Raw genomic sequence first — 24,035 nt, 5'->3', positions numbered from 1 at the left:
GGAGGAACAACATCAAGTAACTGCCCCGAACACGAAGCAAAACAACTGTGGTGCGCCACTAGTGCGGTGTGATTAGGAGTTTGGACGTTGTGTGGCTTCTATCGAGCAGACTTCTGCAATTCTTGCCGTTAATGTTGCGGAACAGTGAAAAGACACCTTCGCGGTGGTGGCTATCTCGCTCGAAACCAGGTCTTTGAAACTTATTCACTCATTGCCCACGCAAGCAACGCTGACACGCACCGACGTGCTCCGAAGCTTCTCGCTGCGGCCTCGGAAGGCGGCCAACGCCCAACCGTAATTCGGTTGTGTCTCACCCCGCTTGGTATTCAAGTTCCTTTTGTTGAGGATTTTCAAGACGTATGAAATGCAACAGAAATGTGTCGGGTACCCACCAGAGTTTACTTTGACCAGCGTCGCGTCACTCTGGATGCTCCGGAGACAGGCACTGAGGGGGTTCGTAGCTTGGAGACGAGTATCAACGTGAGCAATGCATCAACAGCAAGTGTGGTTCCTGAGACAATAAAGCGCCGTAAGTTCCACAGAAAAAATAGGGGAAAGTTAAGAAAGGGAGTTGGGAAATTTATTTGTCTCTGAGGGATTGTGTCACGGTCCATTCGAGCTTCCTACCCAACACAGTATCCTAAAGAACCACCCCTCCCACCTGTACCGTTGCTGGTGTAGTGAGTTGGCGTCGTAGGCGCTTGCCAAGCGGCCGTCAGAAGCAGGACAATAACGGGAGACGGGATGGGACACAGCATGCCGCCCTTTCTTCATCTTTCCCTTTTCCCCTTAACTGTTCTCCGCTGTCACCTTTTCACCGTGTTTCCTACGTCTCACCTTATCAGCTTTACGACTGCAAAGGTTGTTTCGTCGTCGACCGACCAACTCGTATGAGCCTTCTCGAATCCTGTTATGGCATGGCTTCCTTGTCTTCTCAGCGTTTGAACAGACGGACAGCCACTCCTGTTTCTTGTGCTTTTGGGTGGCCTTCAACTGCGTTAAAAGCTCGTTCCTGCTAAAAAGAATTCGGGTTTGTTGGCCGGATTTACTACTTTCCACTTTGTACTTTCCTGGATACGACTCGATTTTCCCTTTTTTCAGAGACCGAATCTGGTAAAGGTCCCGCAGCTCATCTGTTTCCTTAAAGGTACTTAGTTAGACGACCTTCTTGCGATCCTCGAGACATTTGTGCGCCTGCTTTTCGGACCTGCCAACAACTGCCCTTTCCAACGCTCCCATAGTGCGGAAGCATGCCGCTGCGGACACGAAGGACGCCTGGCGTTCCAAACCCTCGTCCACATCATGGTTTCCACTGCGTCTCTTCAGTTTCCTTTTCGTGTGTTTTAAGAGAGATTGGACGTCTACATTGACAGGGGAGAAATCACGGTTTTGGGGGTGCGCCCTCGGAGTGTGTGCCGCAGGGTGGTAACCCCCCACTGCCGAGACACGCGTGATTTCCAGTTGACGGCTTTTCAAGGTCGCAAAAACTGCGCGCAAGACCCTACCTGGGAGACTTCGGTTTCCTAATTTTCCTCCAGTTCTCCCACTTGACTGTTCCGTTCGGCCCCGCAACCAAGACAATTCCAAGCGTCGCCAGCCTCGAAGATGGCTCCAGGAAAGGCCCACAGAGGCGCCTTTTCACAAGAGCGGAATGCAAGCTCACACAGTCGGGCCGAGAGGCGGGACGACGAGGAAACGAGGAAAACGCCGGGGGGAAGCCCCGCCCGAGGAAGGCCCCCCCCGTCTAGGGTCGAACCTTTGCCGCCGGGTCAACTGCAACAGCCAACAGTCTCTCTGGCGACAAGAGCGTCTTCACAGCGGCGAGGCAGCAGCAGAAGTGAAGGAGAGAGAGAAATTGCAAGGAAGAGACACGAGGCCAGCGGACGGCCTGCTAGCCCCGATGCCGGCGCGAAGGGAGAAAATCGAGTACATGACGTGGAGGAACGGCTGTCACGTACACTGTTGAACTGCCGATCGTCTCGTCGCCTCGCATCCAAGACCTGTTCCTCGTCTTTTCCAGAGACGTCTTGTCACTTTCCTTCGCCACGCCTTTCCTCTCCGTCTTCGCACCGTCTCACTAGGCTCGCCCCAGGCACTGGCTGCAGACTCGCAGCTCGTGCAAATGCTCGGGTGTCTGTACAGGCTGTCTCGTCCGAGCGTGGGGCCGACGGGGACTGTCTTCCACCGCAGTTGCATTCTGAAAAGAAGGGTAAGTCTCCAGGTCGGCAGATTGTCTTGTTGAGCGACAAAGCTCCCAAAAGAGCCTCCACTCGATTCACCTTCCGCCATTCGACCGTCTCTCGGAAAAGTCGCTTTTCCTCGTCTGTTCCCCGTCCGAGTTCTCCACAATCGGCCTCGCCCTCGACGTCTCTGCGCCCCTCGGGACTGGCAATCCCTCAGCGTCTTCCTCTCCCCTGGACGTCACCCCCCTCTCCGTCTTCGGCTTCTTCGGTAGCCCCTTCGTCACCCTCTTCTTCCTCTGCTTCTTCCATGCATTCTTCAGCAGTACCGTCGTCTGCTTCTCGCTCCGCCTCTTCTGTGAACTTTTCCCCCCGCACGTCTGCTCCAGGCCTTCCTTCCTCTCTCTCGGATTTCCTTGCTTCGCTGGACTCCGAGGAGAAACGCAGCGCAGCGCTGTTGATGCAGGAGCTCGTGGAAGCTCGGCAGAGACGCACAGAGGCCGAACGGCGTGTGGAGGAGGCTCGCCGCCAGCAACAGGTCTTGCGAGCTCGAGCGGGCCGGCTGGTGGGAAGCATCGATGAGAAGCTTCGCACGCGCTTCCTCTCTCTGCTGGCCTCGCCGCCTTGTGCGGTGTCGGACGGAGCCATTGCCGGCGCTTCGCCTTTCGTGAACGAGGAGAAGGACGTAGAGGAGACGCCCAGGAAGGCGACTGCGGCCTCTCGCTTGGCAAAGATTGCCGCCACGCGACCCTGTGGGGTAGCAGAGAGGCGGATCAGCGGAGGGGAGCAAGAAGAGACAGACGAGGCGCAAAGGGGGGACGGCAAACCTGAGAAAGGCCAGGAAAAGCGGAGCTGTCGCAGGCGGGAGGGCGAGGGTGCGGACCCACGCAGGGATATTGCTCCTTTGGATAGATGTCCGTCTGCATCTCGGGAACGAGATAACCCGAGAAACACCCCGAGACACGCAGAGGAGAGGAGGCGAGTCAAGGGCAGACGGAACGCCGAAACTAACCTGGAAAACAAGGAAGATGAAGACTCTGCGCTTCCTAGCCCTGGGGACGGCTTCGAGGGCGAGGCACCCAGAGAGTCCGCTGTGGTGCGACGAAAGCACCGTGAAAATCACCACGTGACAAACACACGGCTTCCGTTCTTCTCTCCGTCGCGGGTCTCCTCTTTTTCGCCCGTCTCTTCTGTCTCCTGTCGCGTCTCTTCTTGCGGCCGACGCCCTGATTCACAAAGAAGACCCACCCCGGGGTCGGAGCGTCCAGCGCGAAAATGCTCAGACCACGCAGGTGCGTCACCCGATCACGCGAAGCCCGCGCACGCGAAACAGCCTTTCTTCAGTCGAAAGCGGGTGCTGCCTCACGCGAAGGAAGAAAGCGACCTTCTCGAGCCTCGAGCCTCCAGAGAACAGCTGACAAAGAAGAGGAGACGCATCGCAGCGCCAGCTGAGCGGGAGGAGGCCGAGGCGGGAGACGGGGCGGCCGAGGCAGGGGACGAGGCGGCCGCAAGAGACGAAAAAAAAGACAGGGGACACAACTCCAAGAGCGGGAGACGTCTGTCGTTTGTGGTTGACTCGTCAGCGAGTCGGCGTTTCACTCGGAGCACGCTCGCGGCGGGTGAGAAGGAGGTAGTCTCGGACACCGAGCGACCGCGGCCCTGGGGAAGGCCGAAAGAGGACTTTTTCTCTCTTTCTCCTTTTCAAGCACTTTCTGACCAGAACCAGGTTGCGCGGTTTCAGCTGCGCAGCGCCGAAAAAGACTCCTTGAAGCCACACAAGCAGGCAAGGATGGAGACGAGGAGACAGGGACTGGCGGGAGCTCGCGAGGGCGAGGGTGAAGACGAGGGCACGAATCCGGAAGAGAAGAACTTGGCGAAGAAGAGGCCGTCATTGCGATTTCCGTGCGGAGCGGAGAAGCGGGTGAAAGCGGCGACAGTTTCCTCCCTGCTCCCTGAGAAAGGAAGCGAAAAGGAGGCGACGAAGAACGGCCAGACTGATGCAGCGGTGTCCCCGGTCCTCGATTCCCGGAAGACTGAGAGCTCGGCGGCGCGTGGCGAAGCCGATGGCGACGTCTCTGTTCCGCTCCACAAAGCAAAGGAAGAGAACGCTCGGGAGAAGGGAAGAGACGAAGACGCAGAAAAAGACAAGGAGACGGTCTATCTCTCTCGCCTTCGGGCTCGAAGCAGCTGTCTACGCGATCCACACGCTCGATGGGTGGCCCGATGGCTGCAGGAGCTCTATCGGTGGGACGAGGAAGTGGAAGACAGCGACACAGAAACTTCTACGTGGCGTCGCGCTCTTTCTTCTTCCCTTGGTCCTCCGTCTCTGCAAGAAAGCGAACAGGAGAAACCGTCGTCGCGGCGGTCGTGTAGGCTGGCAGCCCGCTCGGCTTCTCCCTCGGCGCGCTCGTCGCTGTCCCCGGTTTCTCCGCTTCTCCCGGGCGGCGACGTAGGTGCGTTGTTTCTGCTTGCTGTTTCGGCCGAGGGCGAGCGGCATCCTGGCGGGCAGCAGATGCTTTCTTTGCTGAAGCGCTTTTCCTCAGCGGCCGTGTTTCTTGGAAACGACGCACCCCGAACGCCCCTCCTAGACAAACAGCTTCGTGGCTCGAAGCGCGGCGAGCTCGTCTCGCTGCTGGTCCCTGCGGGAGGCGCGAAGGCCCAGCGAGGCGAGGGGCGGACGCGGGAGGGGGACGGAGAGGAGAACGAAGAAGCCGAGAGATGGAAAATGTGCTTCTCGCTTCTTCTCGCCGCTGCCGCACTCCCCGCGATCAGCCTCAGAGGCACGCATCGCTTGGCCGACCAGCAGCACGTCATTCGCTTCCTCCAGATTGCAGAGAAACATGTGTTCTCTTCTCTCAGGCCAGGACTCGCGTCGCCTGTGGGGCTTCACGGGGAGTCCGAAGCGCCTTCTCTGCAAGGTCTGGCGTCTGTGAAATACACAGGCGCGAGCAAGGCCAAGAGAGAAACCGCAGAGAGAGAGACCAAGGAGGAAGCGACGCAAGACAGAAAAGTGCTGGCGGGCTCGCGGCAGCTCCATCTGAAAAAAGAGAAAGACAACGGGGCTCTGCGACACTTATTCTGCGTCACCGAAATGACCGCGCAAGAAATGCAGGCTCGACTCGCTGACGTTAACTGGCAAGCAAAGCTACCGCCCCTTCCTCTGGCCACCAATGGATGCTCGTGTTGCTGCTGCTTCAACACGCCACAATTTTCCGCTGTGTCTTCTTCTGGTTCGTCTTCCACTTCACTGTCGACTTCCACTTCTCTTTCTGCGTCCACTTCTCTGTCTACTTCCACTGCTCTGTCTACGTCCACTTCTCTTTCTGCGTCCACTTCTCTGTCTACTTCCACTGGTCTGTCTACGTCCACTTCTCTGTCTTCTTCTTCTTCCTCTTGTTCCTCTTCTTCCTCTTCGTCCTTTTCGTCCTCTTTGTCTTCTGCTTCCTCTGTGGCTTCGCTTGAGAAGGTCTGCGCTGCGACTTTGCAGCTAGAGAAGCCTTCGCCTCTTGGCGGGCCGTGCGCGGGGGAAGGCGCGAGCGGCGGGAAAAGAGAGAGCATCGCGGCGGCTTCGCTGAATCGCGTTTCTTCGTGTTTTGATCTCGCCCCGTCGAGGCTGGAAGACGTTTCGCGGCCTCAGGCGTCCAAGGACGCCTCGTCGGGAACTGCCCGAGCTTCCCATGCTCAGGTCGTCGCCTTCCGGGTGATGGAGGCCGCTCGCCGCATTCTGGCGACGGCCTACAGGAGCCGGCAGGGGGAAGCGGAGCGAGAGATTGGAGAAACCGCAGACAACGAGGAGGCAGGAAGGCCGACAGGAGGCGGCGCAGCGAAGGGAACGGAAGGCGGTGAAGGTGAGAGAGAGGAGACACCGAGTGCTTCGCTCTCTTCGTCTGCATTCGTGCCTGCGTCGACGCCGAGGGGAGGAGAGAGTCTGGGGGTTGCAATTGCAAAGGAGGACCAAGTTCGGAGCGCAGAGCTGGCGAAGCAGAGACTGCTCGGTCTGCGTGTTTTGTTTCCGCTTTTGAAGAATCGCGCCGTTTCGATGTGCATCAGATACCTCGAACAAACGCAGGGGAAGCCACAGCATGCGGGAAAACGCGATCCGCACCAAGGACAAGGAGGGACGGGGAAAGAAGAGGGAGTCGAGCAACGGACGCATGCAGAAGAGATGGGGGGGCGAGCGTGCAGAGGGCTTGGGGACAGAGACGAGAGAGACAGGAAAAGTCGAGTCGAAGGACCCCTGAAAGGCGTGTGGCGAGAAACGTGGCTCGACGGAAAGCACGTCTGGATGGTCGACTCCGAGTTACGGGGACAAGGGGACGGAGACAAAGAGGCGCTCGCGACTCTGAAGCCACGTGAGCTGCAGCTGATGCCGCGACAAGCTGATTCTAAAGCATGCAGCCGAGAAGAGCTGGAAATCGACGTTCTCAGAAACACAGTGCATTGACATCCAACACATCGACATACGAGGAGAGGCGGATGTGCACAGGTGCAAAATAGCCCACGTGACTTGTCTACGGAGGCGTCTCGCGTTCGATTAAGTCATCCTCGCTCTCGAAACCGTTATATGAATATATGTATTGTGCTTATATATATATATATGTAAGTTCTACTGTTTTGCTTCAAGGATCCTCAAGTTTTGTGGAATGAGTGGGTTTTACGGCGACCCTGAGTGCGTGAAGAATGTGGGGAACAGTTTCTCTCTTCTGACTTTGCAGGTGAAGGATGGCGCGGTACCGAGCGAGACCCATGCATCACTTGTTTCCACCCTGACCACGTCGGGGGCGATACAGCTGCTCTTCTCGCAGCTGTTCTTCTTCGGCTTCTCCTTTTGGTTGCGTGGGACACATCCGGTCACACGCAGCCGAGTGACCGACCTGCCTTGGCTGTTTCTTCTTGCCTGTCAGCTTCTTCCTCTTCTTCTTCCTCTTCTCCCCTTTCGTCGTCTTTTTCCTCTTCTCCGTCGCTTGCCCCTTCGTTTCCTGCTTCCTCGCTTGCGCCGACCGCCGTCTGTTCGTCGATTGCTGTAGCCCCTCATTCGGCGAAGCCGCTCGCGAGCTCTCTGGCCCGCCAACCCCCGAAGAGTGTGCTCCCGTCTGGCGCGGAGAGAGCGCGGCGTCCGCATGCGCAGAGGAGCACCGAGTGCATGCGCTTCTTTTGTCAGGCGTCTCTCGAGAGAGTGGAAGCTCGGTTGAGAACAGCAGAGAGACTTGCAGAGGCTGAAAAGAGACTTCGAGAGTTGCCCGTGTGGAAGCAGTTTCCGCAGGTTGACGTCGACGTGGCGATCTCTGCCACTGCTGGGCGCGAGGCCGAATCTCTTCTCTCCTGTCCTTGCTGCTGTTGTTCTCTCTCTCGGCTGTCGTCATCGTTGCCTCTTCCGTTTCGCCTTGCTTCCCGCTCAACTTCCCGCTCCTCGCCGTCTCCTCTCTCTTCCTCTCAGCCTCTCTCTTCCGATCCTCAGTCTTCCTCTTCTTCCTCGCCTCATTCGTCCTCTTCTTCCTCGCCTCATTTTTCCTCTTCTTCCTCGCCTCAGTCTTCCTCTTCTCATGCATGTTGCTGCGAGGCGGACCAGTCTCAGTCGCCTTCAGCGCTGTGTCAGTGCTGCTGTTGTCGACTGTCGCGTCTTCCAGCGGAAGAGAAGCAAGCAGCCGGAACCGGGCACTCTAGCGTCGACGTTCGAACCCCTTCTTCTCGGATTTCTCCCTTTTCTTCTTTGTCGCCTGTCTCCTCTCCTCTCTCCTCCTCTCTCTCTTCTTCTTCTTCTCCTCCTTCCGCACCGTCTGTCTCCGGGCCATCTTCCGACTCTGCGTCGACTGCGGTGTGGGCGTCTCCGTCGCTCGTAGCTGCCGCTCCGTCGCCGGCGTCCAGCACGGGCGACAGGCCGCTCTGGTCTCTTCGCGTCTCTCGGGCGTCGATCAGCTGCGTGCACGAGCAGCACGCGGCGTGTCTCTCTCTGTGGGAAGAGACAGATGCGGAGAAGGGGCCGGAAGGCCTCGCCGCCCCGAAGGCCCTCGAGGGCGGAGACAAGACAGAAGGCAAGAGAGAAGAAAGGGAAGCGCTGCGTCACTTTGTCTTCGCCTCTCAGGCCCCGGCGTCGCTCGTTGCGCTCCTGCGGCGCAAGGCACGAAGGCGAGAGGCGAGAGCGAGAGAGGAAAAGAGAAGGAAGGAAACCGCCGCGGGAGGGGAGACAATCGAAGGGGACCGAGACAGAGCGACCGCGCCACAACCGCCGCAGCCCGTGCAGGGCGAAGCAGGCCAAGGAGAGGGAGGCGATGGCGCGGAAGGAAGAAGTCTGGAGAATGCTACAAGGCCTGTGGCGCCTCTGTGCGTAGATGAAGACCAGCACAGAATGGAGCTCGCCTTGCTTGCAGCTGCGACTCTGTTTATGTCTCTTGACTTCTCTCCGCGTTCGTCTCCCTCGGGCACGCCCGCTCGCGCAGAGGTCGAAGGGCGCGCGCGAGAGAAAGACGGCGATTCCCTCTGGGTCTCGCTCCGGCTTCGCCTGTTTGCGTCGCGCCTCAAGCACCGCCAGCGCGAGCCGTTGCTCGCGCTGGCGCAGGCCGCGCGCATTGGGGCGAAAAAGTGCCCGGCTTCGCATGCACTCGAGAGCGACGAAGGCCGAGGCCAGGTGGTGCCTCGGCAGAAACTGAAGCACCTCACGGCTCCTCGTCTCTCTTTGTTTCTCCAGGAATGGAACTCCGTCGTGGCTGTCGCGTCCCCTTCGTCCCTGCCGCCAGCTCCGCTGTCTCCTGCCTGTGCGCCGTCGGGCGGCGCCCTCGCCTCCTTCCCTTCCGCCTTTGCGCTTTTTCTCAAGCGACTCGCAGACAGCCAGGGCGAGGAAGAGAGGAGACGCGCGACCGCTCTGCGCGAGACAGAGCGCGACATGGAGAGGCTCGGGGCAGCTGTTCGCGAGGTTCTGCGCCGCCCACCGCTTCACCCCCGGAAGTGGATAGAAGAGAAATGGACGGACAATCGCTCGACGGACAAAACCGAGAAACGCCGCGCGTTGTATCTGCTGCGCTGGACGTTCTCTGTGTGCAGCCACGAGCAGTCCTTCGAGGCGCTCGCTCGGCAGGCTCTGGGGCTGGCGCACAGCGCCCAGATCAAGAATGGTGAGAGCGAGGCAGGCGGCGAGAAGCCTGAGGCGATGGACGCGCACGTCAGGAGAGACAGAAAGGCAGGCGGCGCCGAAACCGAAGAGGACGGCTTTGACCTTGAACTCGCCTGCAAATTTCCGCTTATATGCACGTAAGTCGTTCTCTCTTTTGCTCTGGTTGTCTCGACCGGTGAATTCGGATCTACGCGGCTTTCTCCAGCTTCTCGCAGCTCTGGGGAGCGGTCCGTCGCAACCATTCCAGGAATCGCGGTGATTCCACGGCGTGCGAAAAACGGGAATTTCACCTCGCTCCTGCAGGCCGGTCTGTATCTTCGAGAATGAAGTGGGACAGTCTGCTTGTATCTCAATCGACACACGCCCATCAAAACATGCGTATCGCCATACATCCAAACATCTGAACACGTCAGTTGACTGCGACATCTATTCTTATGTCTATCTACAGTCATGTCTAGCTAGAGACATGTTCCCGTATGTATCTGTCTCTCTATATATATGTGTATGTATGTATATGCATATGTATATGTATGTATATGCATATGTATATGTATGTATATGCATATGTATAAGTATGTATGTGTATGTATGTATATGTATGTGTGTATATGTATATGTTTTTATTTGGAGAGTTGGCCTGTGAGTGCGTGTTGCCTGGTGCGTGTTTTTAGGTTGTGTGGAAAAGTGAGTTTCCCTTTGGCTTGTCGGAACAGCGTGGACGTTCACCTGTTGCATTTGTTGAAGCGTCACTGCCGTCTCGCGCCTCTCTGGGTTTTGTTTCTGGACATTCGCGCCGTGCCTTTCTCGACGCGGCCGCTCTTTCTCCAAGTTGTCTCTACCCGCCTGGACAAGAAGCCATCTGTGGGTGCCGCGCCGCCGGGGAAGGCTCGAGGCAAACGGGGGGACGGCGCGGACGGCCAGGGGGGGAGTGAAGGCCGCAGAGAGCGCGAGAAGGGCGACCGGCGGGAGAAAAGAAGAGCGCCTGCGGCAGAAGACGCGTCTGGACCCGAGAAGACGAGAAGGACGAGCGAGCGAGACGGAACACGGCCTGGCGCTGCCCCGCGGGCCTCCTTGCTCACACGCCGTCTCCTTGAATCGCTGCTGTTTCCGCCCTCTGCGAAGCGGCTAGAGACCGCCCTCGCGCACGTGAAAGACGCGCTCGCCAAGCAGCGGTGCGTCTCGGCAGCTGCGGCTCTTCTTCGTCTCCTTCTCTCCGAGGAAACCGAACAGTATCTCTCTGCCGCCAGCGCCGCGTCCTCTGGCTCCTCTTGCGCGTTTTCCCTGTCGAAGGCGACCGAGCAGCCCCTTTCTCGCGTCATGTCTGCGTTGCTCAAGTGCGTCTTGGAGGCGAAGCTTCCGGGTTCTGGAACGACGGTCCATCTCTTGCATCTTGCGTTCTGCGCTGGCGCCCAGGAGTCGGGAAAGGCCGGTCCGACGCGCTTCTTCCGCCTGCTCCCTCGGGAAGACCAAGCTGTTCTCCGCGCCTTGGCGGTCTCGCCGCTCCACAGAAAGCAGTTGTTCCCTGCGCCCGACGAGGAACTCTCTCGCACGTCCGCCCAGCACCTGCAACCCGCCACGACGCCGAAAAGAAGCGCCTTTCTGCCCCGAGCGCCGCCCCCGCCGACCCTCCCGTCCGCATTTTTCTTCTCTTCCGTCAGCCCTGCGCTCCCTCTGGGCGTGCGCGGGAAACCGTTCGGCCTGTCGCTCGCGTCGTCTTCGCGTGTTGTGCCTCCTGGAGAGACGGACCGACGGCGCGGCCGAGCCTGCGCAGCGGCCTCGCCTCTTGCCTTCGGCGCGTCTCCCCTTTTTGATGCGTCGCTCCCGTTCCGGCCCGACCGCCGACGGAAGCCGCCGCTGCGCGTGAATCAGCTGTGCAACGAAGAATACGAAATCTACGAAGACATGCAGCCGGGGAGCTCGAGCCCGGGCGGCGGAGGCGCCGCGCTCCCCTCGCGCGGGGGTGGAGTGGATTCGCCGAAAGCTCCAGAGACCTCAGCGGCAGCTCTTTCGCGCCCGCTGGCTTCTCCCTCTCCCTTGCCTGCGGCCTTCTCGCCACTGGTCTCTTCTTCGCTGCTGCTGCCGTCGCTCGCGCGCCGTGGAGAGCCCGGCGCCGAGGCCCACGCGTCGCTTCTCGCGCGCTTTTCCCCGAAAGCCACAGCCAGCGAGAACGGCCGCCGATTCCTCCTCCAGTTCCTCCCCGTCTTTCGCTCCTCGAAGATGCTGCTTCCCTCGGTCGTTCGAGCTTCCTTGGCAGGCTGCACTTGCGGAAGACGCGCAGGGGACGACCGAGCCGAGACAGCTCGGGGCCTTGGCAGCGACCGAGGCCTGCGGGCGTGGCGCGGACAAGGAAGGAGGCGTCTTGCAGGCGAACCCCAGGTCTTCGACGCGCCGGAGGAGATCACGCTTCAAGTGGTGTGGCCCTCGGGCTCGTCGTCTCGCTCTTCCTCGCTTTCGCGCGCGTCCTCGTTCTCGTCACTGTCCCCTCGCATCTCCACTGGCGATTCAGCGTCTCCGCGGAACGGCGGAGGCGCGCCTGCGGAGAAGGAGAACGCGACGCGGTTTGCGAACGAGAGGAAGAGAGAAGACGAAGGCGAGCGCGACATGGCGGGGAGCGACGAGGCAGCGCAGGAAGAGACTGAGGGCGGCGAGAAGACGCGCGGAGAAAAGACGCAAAACCAGCAGAACCCCGAGGGACAGAAGGGGACAGGCGACGGGGTGGAGCAAGGAAAAACGGAGGACGCACGAGAAACGGAGCTAGCAGACACTGGGTCTGGAGGCAGACGCTGCCGGCGAGATGCGTCAGGAATCACAGAAGGCCACGTAGCGTCGCGGATGTCGAGTCTGACACGACAAATAGGACGGGCGCGAAGTGATGGAAATGTTTGCGTTTCGAATCCGTTCCACCAGGAAGAAGTGAGGAGAGAGACGAGAAAACGCGAGGGTAAGCGGGGGAGAACGGCCTTCTCGCCTTTCGAACTCCTCTACCGGTCGCAAAACTGTCGGTTCGCCATCCACGATCTCTACGAAACTGGCGGCGCCGCCGTCCTCGCACCAGCTCAGGGCCTCCGCAGTCCTCTCCGTTCACGCTCTTCGCGCGATGACTTGCTCCAGAGGCGAGACTCGGTGCCCGGGAACGGCTCGGCACAGGACCGGCTCTCAGCTCCGAAAAAGGCCACAGAGCCGGAGGCGACGGCTGCGTCACCGCACCTTCCTTCTCTCTCTCCCGCGTCTTCTCGTCTCCTTTCTCGCAACGCCTGCGGCCCGCGAGAAGAACAGCGAGAAACAGAGAGTGATATCGACGAAGAGAGATATCGAGGGAGAGACGGCGAGAGTGGCGGATACGAGACGCAGCGCAAGGCGGGAGGAGAGGTGAGGCATCTCTCGGCGTCGAGCCGCGATTTGGGGTGTGAGGTGTTCGCTCGAGAAGAAAGAAAGACAGGACAGAAGGTGAGACCAAGCGATTTCCCGTATATGCGAGCAACGCGCTTTTCGTGGTACGAAGTCTTCGCTTTAACTCCTCTTCGTTTGCGCTCCACGGGCACCGACGCCTCGTCGCTTTTCTCGCTGACTACCCGCCGCCTCGCGAAGACGAATCCCCGGCTGCGCGCCGACAGTTCGCTTTCTTCTCGTGTCTCTTCTGTCTCCGGTGTCGGCGTGGGTCCCGTCGCGAAGGAAAACGGTCCCGGGACATCCACGAGTCCGGCGTCTTCGCCCCGACTCCCGCCTTCTTTCTTCCCTTCCTTCCTTCCGCGGTCGTCTTCTCCAGGGTCGCCTTCTCGCCTTGCTGCCTCGGCTTCTTTCTCGTCGTTTTCTCCCCCTTCTTCCCATCCCTTGTCTTCTCTCCTTCCCTGCGCGTCTGGTTCTCGCGCGGCTTCGCCCGCGTCTTCTCAGACTGGGCTGTCTCCTGCTCCGGTCGAGGGTGCACACAATTCGTCTGCGGTGGCCTCGACAGCGCTTCGCGGGACTGCCGAGCACACGCGCGGAGACACGCAGGAGGCAGAGACAGTTTCTTGCTCCCCGCGGCGTCACTTGATTGTTCTTCGCCCCTCACCTTCGCAGTTCGCGACATCTGCCGCTCTTCCCCCCTACCCCTCTCGAGAGAACCGGAAAGGCGAACCCATTCAGAACGCCCCTCTTTCGGGAAGGGGAGAAAGGTTGACGCAGAAAATGGTCTTGGGCGAAAGCGACATGTTCGTTCTCACTGGCTCACCGGGCGTTCATCTCACGCAAATTCATCATCGCCAGGACGCCCCGCGTGGGGATCCCTCCCTGTCTCCTTGGTCGTCTTCGCTCCTCTCCACAGTGGAGACATCCGCGTCAGTGTGGGGTCAGGGCTTGCTGGAGATGACGCCGTCTCTTCTTCCGGACTCGCTTCTCTTTGTCTCCTTCCCCGTGAGTCTGCGCTGGGAAACAGAGACGGGCGACGAAGGCGAGCGAGCGCGCGCGGTGTGTGTTTCGGCGAGAGAAGCTGAGAAGGACAGACCAGAGGGGGCGGGAAGAGCGGAGACAGAGTGCGCGGCAGATCGCCCTGCGCTTCCGTGCGGAGCGGAACTGGAGGAAAAAAGCAGCGTCGGCCGCGAACTTCGGAGAACGCTCCAGAGAAGAAACTGGAGGAAAGCGTCTCCGTTTTTTCGCCGCTTCCTCGGATTCGCTACCTCGCACTCCTCGCGCCTCTCCTTCATCTTCCAGGAGTCGATCTGTAGCGCAGGACCATCCCGAACCTGGAACGGGGGAGAAGGCGGCGAGACGCAAGACGAAAACGAAGACGGGGACGAAAGACCTAAACCGATGGGACAGCAAGTCGCCGTTTCGCGTTCTCCAGGCCGAGGGGCAACCCAGAAGCGAGGAGGAGACAAAGAGGCGCTGGGAGAAGATAACCGTGCAGAGATTCGAAGAACGACCGCGAGACGCGGTGACGGAGAGCTCGGAGTCAGGCGCTTCAAAGAGAACAGGAAAATCAAGGAACGATGGCACTTCTCCGCGGCGCAAGCAGGCGCGGTGGCGGCGCTGTGCTTCCAGATTTGGATGCCGCTCTTCTGCGAGGCCGCGCAGCTTCTCCTCGGAGCGGACCCGGACGAGGGAGGCGCAAGCGTCCCGGAAGACGACGACCTCGAAGCAAAGCGGAGACATTTCGGGGCAGAACGCGACGAAGAGGGCCGATGTCTTTCGAGCTCACCGGCGAGGCGCGACCGAGACGTGACGGCCAGGGAGCACGATGCAGATCTGCAAAGCAGTTCACGCATGCAGAGATCGGCCGCGCATTTCACTGCCATTCGAGCGGAAGGAGAGGAAGACGATCTCGACAACCAAGGAGAATCGGAGACGCTCGCCGAATCCGAACACAAACGCGAAGCCACCTCGTCTCTCTGCGCCTCCCAGGATTCTGCGCGCTTCGCCTCGCCGTCGCCTCTCCCCTGTTCGTCTGGAGCGTCTTGCTCGAGTTCCGACTTTTCTTCGCACGACGGGTTCGCTCAAGCAGAGGCAGGATCGACGGCAGACTGTGGCCGAGAGGAAACAAGAACTGTGTCCGACTTGGGACGCGACAGGCTTACAGCCCTGAGGCAGTTGCTGGAAATCGTCGAACTCGAGATGCAGTTCGCCTGCTCAGACGACGAACTGAGAGGAGAAACCGAACGCGGAGAGTGGGAGGAAGAAGGGGAAGAAAGGGGCAAAGTGGGAGGAGGGAACGCAGGCGGAGAGAGCGCGAGTGGACGAGAAGAAGCTCGGAACAATCGGGTGTCGAGACGGGGGTGTGCGAAGAAACGTGAGTTCGCCGCTTCCACTTTGTCTGCATGTCTCTCTCTCGAAAGGAAGAAGCCGGCAAGACTCGCGAGTCCAAGTGCAACCCACCGCCTTGAAGCTGAGGAAGAAAGAGAAGCGCGATTGCGAGAGGAGAGAAGGGGCGAAAGACAAGACAGTTCACGTGCGAGCGAAGAGAGGCAGAAGGCAAGTTCGGGCCGATCCCGTGGCGCTGGAGTTTCTCCTGTGTCTTCTGACTCTTCTCTCTCTCTCTCCGTCGCCGTGTCTCCTCTTCCCGCGGCGGTGGCGACTGTGGCGGAGCTCGTTTTCGCGCGGCTTCTCGCCGTCTTCTTTGCCTTTCTCCAGCAAGAAGAAGAACACAGGGAGCGAGAGAGGGCGAAAGAAGCGCAAAGGGAGCCTTTCGATCAGCACGTTCTTTCCCCCACGGTGGCCCCCCATTCTTCGTCTGCGGGTGTGACGAGCACGAGCGAGCGCAGCAAGAGAGAGCGCGGGGCGTGGACGGCTGCGGAAGATGAGGAGCTCGAGGCGAACCGAGGGAGCGAGAGAGAAGGGAAGAGAAGGAGACACACATGCGCCGCGGCGGAGGAAAGAGTGAGGGGAGACCACGCGAGAGAAAGGGGAGCGTGGCGGTGCCCTACCGCGGGTCCGGACAGCCAGGGAGAAGACGGGAGAGAGCGCGGAGAGACAGGCGTCAGGAGACAGGAAGAAGCGAGCGGACGCGATACCAGGAAGGAAACTCTAGGCGAGACGGCAGACGACGCATGGGATGCCGCCGCAGGAAGCACTGAAAGCCACAGCGGAACCCTGAATAGAACCCGAGAAGAAGGACGAGCAGCACTGAAAGATGCGAGAGAAGAAAGGGAAGACGAGGGAAAAGGTTTTCCCGAGGCAAGACGTGTCGAGCGGGCGCAATGCGCATTGGCGAATGTCGTGTTGCCGTCTCCGTCCATTGCGCGCGAGTGCGTGGCATTTGGAGGCTTCGGCAGACTCCCCGACGACACCCGCACTGGTGAGAGACTGCGCGAGGAGGCGAGAGAGGATTTCCTGCAAAACAGAAAACCCAAAGCAGAATGTGGGAAACATGGAAAACAGACGGGGAAGGACATAATATCAGAGAGACGAGTCAACTTGCATCTGTCGGCGTTGAATCTACTGCTTTAAGCATGGACACACCGGCATTTCTCTCTTCATATTACAAATATATATATATATATATACACAGATATGTAGATATATCTATTTGTAAGTATATATGTGAGTATAAATGTAACCATATATATATTTATATGGATGTGTGTATGTGTGCATGGATATGTATGTATACGAATTTGATCACGGATCTCCGTCGCCTTTGGCTCGTTAAGTTCTGGTTCTCTGTGTTTTTTGTTCTTCTCGCAGGGTTGCATTTTCAGCTGACGCCGTTTTTCGCTCGTGTGCAGCGAGGCATGCCTTTGCTCTTTCGCCACCAGCTGCAGCGGAGCGGTCTGCGGCAGCACGACCTCGTCGATTTGTTTGCTTCGTATCCCTCCCTTCCTGCGTCCGCGTTGTCTCTCTCCGTTGCCCCAGTGGGAAGCTCGGCGTCGGAGAGCCTTCGCAGCTCGGTGTCTCCGGACCGTTCGTCCCTTTCTTCTCTCTCGCCCTCTCTGTCTCCTTTTCTGCCCGCGCTGGCGCGCGGCGCAGAGAAGAGAGATGCCCGAGACGGCGCCGAGGACGAGCGTCGCCGAGCGAAAGGCCGCAGAGAGGAGAAAGAGGACGAGAGAAGTGGAAAACGCGACGAAAAAACCGACTTGAGACCAGAGGAGAAAGAGGACGAGTCCACAAACAGAGAGAAAAAGGAGGAACTGGATTGGACGCGAGTCGACATGTTCGCCTGGGACCTGATGGCGGAAAACGGTAAGGGGGACGCCTTCGCGTTCTCCGCCTGGAGTGGAACGTCTTCGATAAATCGCTCGGCGTTTCCGTCTCCTTTTCCTTTTCTCTCGCTGTCGCTGTAGACTCCCTTTCACCTTCCGCATTTGCTGCCAGGCTTTCCTCGGCCTCGTCGTACGCATCCTCTCTCCCTGTTTTGCGTCGTTCTCACCGTTTGGCTTTTTCTCCTCTCTAGCGTGTTTCTCTTTCATGGGGCTTTCCTCGGCCTCGTCGTACGCATCCTCTCCCTGTTTTGCGTCGTTCTCACAGTTTGGCTTTTTCTCCTCTCTAGCGTGTTTCTCTTTCATTGGTTTCTTCCCCTTCAGCGTCTTTCTCCTCCCGCCGCTTTTTTAATCTTCGCTGGTCGCATCTCGTCTGTTTGCTTCCCTCGTGCGTCTGTTCGGTGGCTGTGTGGTACATCGCCCCGGCCGCGTCTCGAGGCGTCTCTTTCCCCCCTTCTTGCTGGGACCTGCTCCACGCTCTTTCTCCCCCGCTTTTTCCTCAGATCTGGCGTGGCCCGAGTCCGCCAAAGCCCCTCCGAAGGACTTGAAGCCACGCGCGTCTCCTTCGTCCTCTTCTTCCTCCTCTTTCTCTGCCTCGCCTTCTGTGGGGGGTGCGAGTGCTGACCGGTCGGCGGGTGAGAGCGCCCCGGAGGCGGCGAGCGTGGCGGGCGACTTGAAGACAAAACGCCGGAGACGCCAGTCGTTGGTGGTCAAGAAGAAAGCGAGAGTCCTGCGAGGCGTCGGCTCGGCGGCTTCGTCTCAGTTCGAGACGCTGGGGGCCCTGGCGCGCGTGCGAGACTCTCAGAGTCGCCAGCCCCCAGCGCGGGCTCTCGCGGTCTCTGGCAGAAACTGCGCGTTTCCGCCTCGCGCGCTTTCTCGGGGCGCAGAGCGCCGAGCGAGCGGCCGCGCCGTACTCGTGACTGCCTCGCGGGGCATTCTCAAGAAAAAGCCGCAAACAGTTCCTGCCTCGCCGCCGGCAGCCCCAGGGCCTGTCTGCGCCCCTCGAGAAGAGACAGAGAGAAGGAAAGGGACGGCCGGCCGGGACGCAAGACCAACGGCGTCTTCTCGTGTGCACCAAGTCGACGTGTCCTCGGGTTCTGTGCCCGGAAAGAAGAAGGACCCGTCTCCGTCTTCAGTCTTTGCTGGGAGCTCGCGAGACGCCGCCCCGCTCGTGGGGTCGAGCAGCTGTCGCCTTCTCGCGGCGCAGTGGCAAACAGCAGACCCCGCGCTCTTGGCGCAAGCAGCGGAGAGAATGCAGGAGAGGAACCTCTCGGCTTTCCACGGTCTCCTTCTCGGGGTGAGCAAACAGAGGCACAAAGAGCCAGATGCGGGAGAGCTCGGAGACACGGGTTTTATCTGCGACACTCGTCTTGCTGTGCTCGTGCCTTGTCTGTCTGTGCCGCGAGCGGCCGCGTCTCTGAACCTCTCGGAGCCGGGACACGCGTTGCGTCCCTCGAGGCTTCTGCGTGGGGGTTTCTGGCCATTGGGCTCCAGCGCTTTGAGTTGTCGTCTTCGCTAGCTCTTTTCGCTTCAAAAGGCCGCCTCGTTTCCAGCCTGCGATGGATGCATGTGCAAACAGTGTTAGGAAAGCCCCGTGGTCTCGCCACAGCGGGCCACAAACGGAACCCTGCGGGTCTGCTCGGCCTCTGTACATACACACGAAAAAGCGAGTGGTGTTAGATGCATGCGTATTTGCCTGTTCTCACGAGGAGGAATGCGCAGCAGGGAAAGCCTTCATCGTCATGATGGTTCCGGACATCCGTAAACATATATATATATATATATACATATATATATATACATGTGTGGATGCATCTCTGTGTGTACAGTTTCAATTGTAAGGGAAAACGTTTTAGATCTGGGGATACCAGTGTGTCGTGTCTCTGCATGCTTGTTTTTGATATGAAGGTGCGCGTGTGCGAAATGTGCGCGTGGCTGTTTCAGGAGGACGGCAGACTTCCAGAGAGTGCCGAGTTACAGTTGAAGAGAAATGAGCTTTTCTTCGCTCTCGAGTCTCAAGACCGCCTCAGTACGTCGAAGTTACAAAACCGCGATAAAGAGACCCATTTTCCAGTGTCTTGCCTCTACACCGTGTCAAAACACAGGAATACAAATATATGCGAATACATTCGTTTGCGGAAAGGTATATAACTTGGTCGAGAAGGCATTGCTCTACCCTTACGTGTACATATTCATTTATGTATATGCGTTTATGTGTATCTATTCATATGTATGTAGATGTATATGTACACACATGTGTGTATGCATATATATATATATATATATATATATATATATATATATATAAGAGCTTTCCTTTGTTTCTTCGGCTTCAGCTCGAACGGCAAATCTCCTGGAGGCCACGGCTGCGCGTTCGGGGGCTCGCACGCCGCCCTTTGTGGTTCGTACGAAGTTGCTCAAGTTGGGAAAATCGCGCGTCCACGGGTGAGAGAAGTTCTGTGGGAGTGCCAAGCCGGAAAACAGAACCATTCCGCAGGAAGCTGAGCGACGACGAAACGCGAATACACACGTGTAGATATACAAATACATATATATATATATATATGCGAAAGCTTTATTATCCTGCTCTGCTCAATGGAAGATATAGGCGTAGCCGACTGCAAATGGACAAGACGAAAGACATGTGGCGAAGAAATCGGGGGACTGTCTGCGTGTGTCTGCTTCCTTCCCTGTGGCGCACGTCTCTTCTTGCCTTCTCCAGATGGGGCGTCTTTGCGGCCGAGCCCATCTACAAAGACGAGTTCGTCATCGAATACTCCGCAGTAGTCGTCAGCGAGGCCATGGCAAACTTCAGGTTCGTCCCCACTCTCTCCACCTTTTCCTCGCTCTCGCTCTCCGCAAGCACCCCTGCGTGTGTCCATCCACTGTCATCTTTTTCACCTTTTCCTCTCTACACAGACGTATATACAGATAGATGTCCATGTTTTTTTCGTTTCCCATGGTCGGAGAGTCTTTCGCTCTGTGTTTCTGTTTGTGGTGCCTGCTGCCGCTTGCGTGCCTTCTGTCTTTGTGGCTGTTTTCCCCTGTTTTCTCGCGCGTTTGCTGCCCCCACGCAACAGGTGCACAGCATCTGCCGGGTCGGTAGCAGAGAAGGGAGGCGTCTCTTAGCAACTGCTGGTGCGCGCTCTGTTCCTCTCGTTTTTGGCTCTGGCCTCGCAGGGAATGGCAATACATGCAGAGCATGGGAGGCAGCACTTATCTCTTCAAGCTGAGGAACAGCACGATCGTTGACGCGACTCAAAGCGGCGCAGTCACGAGATTCATCAATCACTCTTGCCGCCCCAACTGCCAAACCAGAGACCTCAGTGTAAGTACGCTTCACCTCAAAATTCACATCCCTTCTCCTTCTCAATCTCCAGAAATGCGTACATCCATCTTTAGACATCTAATGCATCTACAGAGATACATGCTTGTACATATATATATATATATGTAGTTAGAGGTAGCATATGTTCAGCGTGGTTCTGTTCCGTGCTTGATTCCTCGCTGTGGTTTGACCTGTGTAGGTTCGTGAACGCGTGCGTTGTGTGGCGCAAAGCGCTTTGGTGGTGCTGAATCTGAACCCCGCTCTTTTCCGTGGCGTGTGCAGGGTGGGAGCGACGACGACAACCGCCACTGCCACGTGGGAATCTTCGCGCTCCGAGACATCGCCATCGGAGAAGAACTGTTCTACAATTACAGGTGAGGTGCCCAGAACCTCCCGAGAGAAGAAAACGCAGATTCCGGTGTCTCTTCATATATATATATATATATATATGTCTGTAGGGTCTCAGAGACAGCTGCACGCAAGGCGCGAGAATGAGTGAGCTTTCTCTGCTCGTCTCCCTCGTCTCGCTCGAGGCTTCTCCGTGGTCGACGGGGTGTTTTCATGGCAGGGACCTACGCATATAAACCACCTGCAGAAAAAATGCGTTGATTGTTTTTGCGCATTTCGGCCATGCGGCCCTTTTGCCAGCAGACCTGCTCTCCGCATGCTCCATCTCTCTCACTGTTTTCTCACGTTTCTCTTCATGAGATACTGTGCTGGTGCGAATACCGAAAGCCGTGGGCACCGACAGGTGGACATGGACGGACCTTTGAGACTGAACACATATGTGCATTTATATCTATAGATATATATGTATATATATTGATAGATATGTCTCTATACCGCAAAAGCATGCCCGTGTGCCGAGGCAGCGGTTTTTGGCCTTTGCGTGTTTTGAACAAAAGGCTGGTCGAAGAGGGTCCAAGGCGAAAAGTGTCCTCTCCCTGTGATTGCGTTTGCTCAGCCTGTCGGAGGGAGCGCTCGGCCATGAGGCGTGTTACTGTGGAGCTGAAGGCTGCAAGGGCGTCATGTAACCCTCTCGACGCGGAGACCCAAGCATCACTCGCGTTCCTCTCGTTTCTCCTTTCTCGCGTCGCCACTGCTCTCTTCCTGCGTTCGTCTCCTAGTGGTATACGCAGCTGTCCAAACTAGCGACGATTGCCCCTAATCGGGGCCCGTTCGGTTCCTCTACGCGCATCCGCATCTTTCGGTTTCCTCCACATGCGGCGAGCTCCCTTCTCTGCGCGTGTACCCGGATCTCTGTGGTGACATTTGCGTATTCTCCCGAGTCTCTTGTCAATCTCCAGTTGGCCGCCGATCCGTTTCAAGGCAGCTTGAGTCGTTCCAGTCCAGCCCATACGTATTTGTTATGTGTAATATCCATATATGATATATATTTAGATATATATATATATATATATATATATATGCTTGTGTGCAACATTTGGTGGATGTGAATGTTTTTTAAAGACGTGGACCAGCACAAACAGCCAGCTGTCTCGATGTACCCGTATAAATACATATATCTGCAGACAGATAGGCATAGATATATGGATGTATGTGCAGTGAGGGAGGCTGCGACTCTTTGAGGCCCATCTCTGGAGTGTCACGAGAGGGAAGCGTCTTGGCAGCGGTCGCATCTGCGTCTGATCGCCTACGTGCATGTAGACAGACCTGCGGCGTTGCCGTTCCTCGTTCGGTGTTTGTTTTTTCATTCCGCAGCGCACTAGGCCAAGAGAAAGAAAGATGGATGAGGGAAGGAGAGGGAGAACCATCTGAAAACTGTGCGTTGCTCCGCAAATGTGTGTATGTCATGGCGATTTCTTTTCTCTCGATTGAACCAGCACGCATACGCAGGCAGGGAGCTGCTGCGGGGTGGACTGGTCTGGGCGCGTGTCGCCCTAACGTCGGCAAGCCAGGGTCGCTCCCGTGTGTTCAGGTGTCTATTAGGATTCTCTTGTTAGGTTTTTTAGAACACATGCGCGAACAAATCGGTTTCCCCCGTCTGCCGCGCTTTGTGTGTCTGGGCATATCCAGTGGAGACCGCACGCAGGCGTGTACAGGCCCGAAAATCCCATCTCTTCTGCCTCGAAATGTGCAGGCAGAAATGCTTGCACACTGGCCTCGAGCAAAAACAATGCCCGAATTGGCTCCAGCGGCGAGATCCGAGTCGCGAAAACGCGCTCATCACCCGCGCTCGTACGAAAGTGAAACACGGCTTCTGTTCGCAGCCTCTGGGCTGTTCCTCTGTTTTCCGCCGCAGCCCCAGCTAGCCAAAACGCGCTCTTCCATCTGCGGAACTGTGATCGCAATCCTGTACACCTCTATATATATATATATATAGACTATGCATGCGTTTGTGCAGATTACAGACGTGTTCGTATACAGTGGGGTTAGGCCCTGACTTGTCTGGCTGTCTTTAAGGGGATCGAACCTACATGTGATTCAAAAAAAAGTAAATGAGAAAGTTTACTTGTGGAAGCGGCACACGTGTCGGCTGCGACATTTGAACAGGTCTCGCGCGAGTTCTTCTGTACATACATTTCTTTGACCCGTCCTCTGTTGTGGATTGCGAGATCGGACCAGGTTTCGTACTCAGGCGTGCCAGTGCCTTGAACATAACCGATGTGGAATAACCTTAATGTAGTAGGATATTGAAATCCAACGCTTTTAGCTGTCTTAAGCAGTCCAGTGGGGTGGTGGGGTACAGCAATCATAAAGAACTTGGTTGTCTGTATCTCGTAACTGGAGTCTGGACAGCCAGAGCGGGGTCTGCACGCCTTTTTTTGCCGGAACTTTTCATGCACGCGAAACGTTTTGGGCTGCCCACTGCGCTGGGATTTCGAGCGGCGGCAGCCAGAAATAGGCGTTGGTACAAAATTGCACTTTGCACAAGAAAAAAACAGCAAGGACCACCAAAAGGCGCCCCTCTCGGCGGCGAACGAAACGTGGGCTCGGGCTGCGCAGGCGAGATGGACATGGAAAACGGAGAACTCGGACGAGACCACACACATAAATATATATACATGTATACACGTGTATACATGGATATGTATGCCACACACACACACACCTGATTCGATGCGGCTCGCTACCTCTCAGGCACCTAAAAATGAGACTGGGTTGTCTCGCGTTGCGGTCCTCTCTCCAAACGTGTTTTCGCGTCCTGCGAAAGTACCCCTTGTTCGGTTTCTTCCTGCACGCGTTTGTCGCCGCGGGTCGTTGGACGCAATTCTTCGGAACCTTCCACCCTGGACAAGCGAAAGAAATACTGTCTCCTGTGAAACTCCGAGCAGCACGCCGCGCAAACTTGAGAACGCGGCCAGAAAAACGTCCGCGCGAGTTGCAGAGAGAAGCCGCCGTATCGCACCGGCCTCGAACGCGTGCTGTGCAGATCTCAGCTTTCCGTCTCTTCTGCCTCCGGCGTTTTTGCTGCTCCGGGGCTCTGACTGGTGACGGCCTCTCTGTTGTGGTGGCGAGCGGCCCTCGTCCGGCGAACGGAGATGAGGCGACCCGAGAGAACTCGGGAAACTGCCTCTGAGAGATCCGAACGCCCTTCTCAGAAAGGAGCTAGCGGGGAGACGGAAGAGAGAAACTGTTTCGAGGGCGATCTGTGTACAGGAAGGAACACCCTCGCTTCTGTCGAGAAGCGAGCTCCAGGGACATTTCTCCTTGCTCGCAAACACATCTGCGGTCCGCGGGAAAGGGACAGAAGAATCTTTCCCCCGAGGGGCATTTTAGGCCACGCG

The 24,035-nt window shown here is 57.6% G+C and overlaps 1 protein-coding gene across 1 annotated transcript; it reads left to right on the top strand.

The window, feature by feature from the left end:
* Positions 1–1,605: 1,605 nt before the first annotated feature.
* NCLIV_002210 (putative SET domain-containing protein) lies at positions 1,606–21,320 on the top strand (the record flags this gene model as incomplete). The annotated part of the gene is made up of 11 exons (XM_003879720.1): positions 1,606–6,532; positions 6,896–9,425; positions 9,960–16,057; positions 16,447–16,941; positions 17,462–18,255; positions 18,903–18,987; positions 19,295–19,403; positions 19,681–19,773; positions 20,139–20,286; positions 20,569–20,660; positions 21,251–21,320. The coding sequence occupies 11 exons, from the start codon at positions 1,606–1,608 to the stop codon at positions 21,318–21,320; spliced, it is 15,441 nt and encodes a 5,146-aa protein (XP_003879769.1).
* Positions 21,321–24,035: the final 2,715 nt, after the last annotated feature.

Source organism: Neospora caninum, chromosome Ia, assembly GCF_000208865.1.
Source record: "Neospora caninum Liverpool complete genome, chromosome Ia".
Classification (NCBI taxonomy): domain Eukaryota; phylum Apicomplexa; class Conoidasida; order Eucoccidiorida; family Sarcocystidae; genus Neospora; species Neospora caninum.
This window is presented reverse-complemented; position numbering and strand designations above follow the sequence as displayed.